Raw genomic sequence first — 3,426 nt, 5'->3', positions numbered from 1 at the left:
GTCCACTGCTTAAGAGAGAATTTACTATTTGATACCATATAGTCAAATTCATTTACTATGTTTTTCCCAATATATAACATCAGTAAAGTTGCTAACTTTTTTTTTTTTTTTTGCAGTTTTTCTTACAATAAGTTTTCCCAAAATACAGTTTCATTCGAACCAGCTTTCTGCTTTTATTTTCTGTATTGCCCTGGTTTGGGGTTTTAAAGACTGAATAGTAAAGTCAGCAGTGTTTTAGAATATTTAGCCCATGATTGATTGTCATCTAATGAGCCTGTTTTACTGGGGGAATCTTGATGCCATCAGTTATAGCTCCAGCATCATCCACACTTATGAAACATTTAGTAGTAACATTGCAGCTGTTACCGTGGTGACATTCATGCTTGTACAGACAGAAAACCAGGTTAGACTGATGGTTTGAGGGCTGCTTCTTTTCACTGCTCGGTGGTTACGTTCCTCTGAGCTGACGCTGGATGCAGCTTTCTTATAAAATGTGACTGGCAGGCAACAGAAGAGTCTCAGCATCTCTGTTTTGTTTGCAGCTGCAGGGGTTTTATTTTTATTGACATTGATTGCTGTGTTGGGGCTTTCCAGGCGTGTAAACATAAACTGGAAGGTTCTGAGCACCATCTTTGCAGCTCCTGCATGTCTGAACAATCAAGAAAAGTGACTCATGCTGTGCAGAAGCTTTCAGCTGTTCTTTTGCTCTCTGTTATGAAATAATCACAGTAACTATTGAATAAGTTTGTTTTCATCTTTTATTAAGTGAAAGATTCCTATTTGTTGTGTTTTGATCTGGTGTATGCTTCTTCCCTTCATAATGCAGCTTTGGCCTCAAATTTCCATCAAGTAAGACCATATTAATTTAAATGTGGAGAGATTGTTCATCAAATGACTAAAATGGTTTTTATTAAGTGATTTTTGTTTACTCATCCATAAAGAGTCCTTTACTCAGACAAGCTCAAACATCTGCATTTAAATCCACTAAAATGTAATTACTTCTCTCTTATTTAGGTGTACATTATTTAAACACTGTTTCATAGCCTTCAATAAGTCCCTGACCTTCTTGTGGCTCAATATTTCACCACATAAAAGCACTATTTGGTTGGCAAATTTACTAGATTCATCCATCCAAAATAGAAGGATAGTTCTTCTAATGTCCAGCTAAATTTCAGGTTGTTCATTTGAAATGAAACAATCAAAACTACCCAGAGCACCACTGGTTCCCACAGGTTAGATAGTCTGCACCGCTGTGCAGCCCAAACTATCTTAAACCAAAAAAAAATTATAATAATAATCATAAACATTTGGACGACATTGTTGTTGACCCCTCTTTTTATGGAAGCAAGACCCACCATGATCACGCAATAAAAATTTGAATCCAACAAAAGTAATAATAAATAAAAACTCTATAAAAATGAAAATATGAAAGTGAGTCATTACATTTCAACCATGCATCATCAGGACAACTTTAAAAATGAACTGATGAAACAGGCCCATGTGTATATACAGTAGATCAGTCCGCCTGCCTGCGGTGAGCGTTTCAGAGACCATAATATCTAATGAATGCTCATTAATCCATCGCTGCTCTCAGGTATGTCGATGGTGATGACTGATGTCCTGCGCCACATCCCTCTGGCTGTCCTCTTTGGGATCTTCCTCTACATGGGGGTCACGTCCCTGACTGGCATCCAGCTGTACGAACGCATCACTCTCATGGTCACTCCAGCCAAGCATCACCCTGACCACGTCTACGTCACTAAGGTAATGCATTCATTCCTCTTGTTGATGAACAGTTCTGACTTTTTAATCATCTTTCAGACTTTGGCTCCTGTTTTATTTTACAAAATCAACTCCTTTTTGTTTTGCTTTTCTTCTGCTTTTTGTGGTCCAATCGTTTTATTTGTTTTACAAATGTTTTTGCTTTTTATTATGCTTTTATTTTTTCTATTGTATTGTCTAATTCACGTAAAGCACTTTGAATTGTCCATGTACTGTACAAATAAAATTGCCCAGCCCTCCCTTAAATCCAATCTTGAAGCTGTTAGCTGGCAGCAACCTTTTAAGGTAATTAGTTATTTTAACTTGATCTAGTTGTTTGTGCTCTTTGCTGGTTCTGATCCAATTTTTTTGACAGAGACAAAATACTGAAGCGCCTGAAGGATGAAAAAAAACCTTTTGGATCTAAAATATGGAGTTTATGATCCAAACTGACTCCAGAACATATTTGAGCCATCACAGCCTGAGGTTGTCTTTGTCTTCCTAATCACACCTCATGTGTTTTTTAGTCTTTTCAACCATTCTCCTCTGCAGATGCATTCATTCTCAGTCCGGTTGGATGGGCGTTGTGTGTGTTTTTTTTTTTAACCACTTTAGGACAACATTGGATGGATTTTAAAGCCTCTTTTATTTGTGCACTGTGTGTCACTGTGGTATTTAAAGACAAACTAGTCATAGTCTTAAATATTCCCCCTACAGTTGACCACCATCAACCTGTATTCAATTAAATTCAGTTTCAATTTAGTTTATTCATATAGTGCCAATTTACAACGCATGTCATCTCAAGGCACTTAACAATTCATCCAGATCATACAGACAAATTCACTAGAAGTTTTCTATTTAAGGAAAACCAGTTGATTACATCGACTCATTGACTCGAAGTAAAGCCCTTCACACTAATCATGCCTATAGCGACAGTGGAGAGGAAAAACTCCCTTTTAACAGGAAGAAACCTCCAGCAACAGGAAGAAAGGTCCAGCAGGATTAGCCAACTCCAGTCCTCAGTAGGTGGCGCCCTGCATGTTTTAAATGCATCCCTCATTCATAATACCTAAATCCAATGATTTACTGCAAAATTTCCTTACATGCTAAGAAGGTGCTTTATACAGTCGAGGCAGATCTAAAGCTGACATAGGCTGTTGAGCTGAGGAGTTGGACACTAGTGCTCTATGTAGACCAGTGCTCCCAGTTCAAGTAAAACATACATTACATCAGGCATCCCCAGCCTCTGTCCTTGAGGCCCGCTGTCCTGCAGGTTTTAGAGATTTCTCTGCTTTAGCTTAGCTGATTATAATGATTGCAGTAGACCAAGAGCCTGTTAATCAGCTTTCGAATAAAATCAGCTGTGCTGGAGTAAGGAAACCTCTAAAACCTGCAGGACAGCGGGCCTCGAGGACCGAGGTTGGGGATGCCTGCATTACATTAGAGAACTGCTGCTACTGTGCTTCTCGGTGAAGCTAGCATTAACCTGGTGCCAGACTTTTGAAGATTTGATGCTTCGTCTTCAGACTGAAAGTTAAACCTTTGGTTAACCAGACCATCTGGTTAAATGGTCGATGTACCCTAACCAGAGGTGTTAAAGGAATAGTACACCCAAAACATGATTAGCCTTCATTTTCTACTAACCCCCATGCTGAACAAAACTCT

The 3,426-nt window shown here is 38.6% G+C and overlaps 1 protein-coding gene across 1 annotated transcript in view; it reads left to right on the top strand.

Annotated features, from left to right (window-relative positions):
* LOC107086222 (anion exchange protein 3-like) overlaps positions 1–3,426 on the top strand; it is a 50,987-nt gene that overhangs the window by 42,494 nt on the left and 5,067 nt on the right. The window contains exon 20 of the mRNA XM_015377035.1: positions 1,595–1,764. Coding sequence (XP_015232521.1) covers positions 1,595–1,764 — 170 coding nt within the window. The remainder of the gene's footprint in view (positions 1–1,594; positions 1,765–3,426) is intronic.

This window comes from Cyprinodon variegatus, unplaced genomic scaffold, assembly GCF_000732505.1.
Source record: "Cyprinodon variegatus isolate N-32 unplaced genomic scaffold, C_variegatus-1.0 Scaffold145, whole genome shotgun sequence".
Lineage (NCBI taxonomy): Eukaryota > Metazoa > Chordata > Actinopteri > Cyprinodontiformes > Cyprinodontidae > Cyprinodon > Cyprinodon variegatus.
Note: the sequence above shows the minus strand (reverse complement) of the source record. Positions and strands in the feature narration are given on the sequence as shown.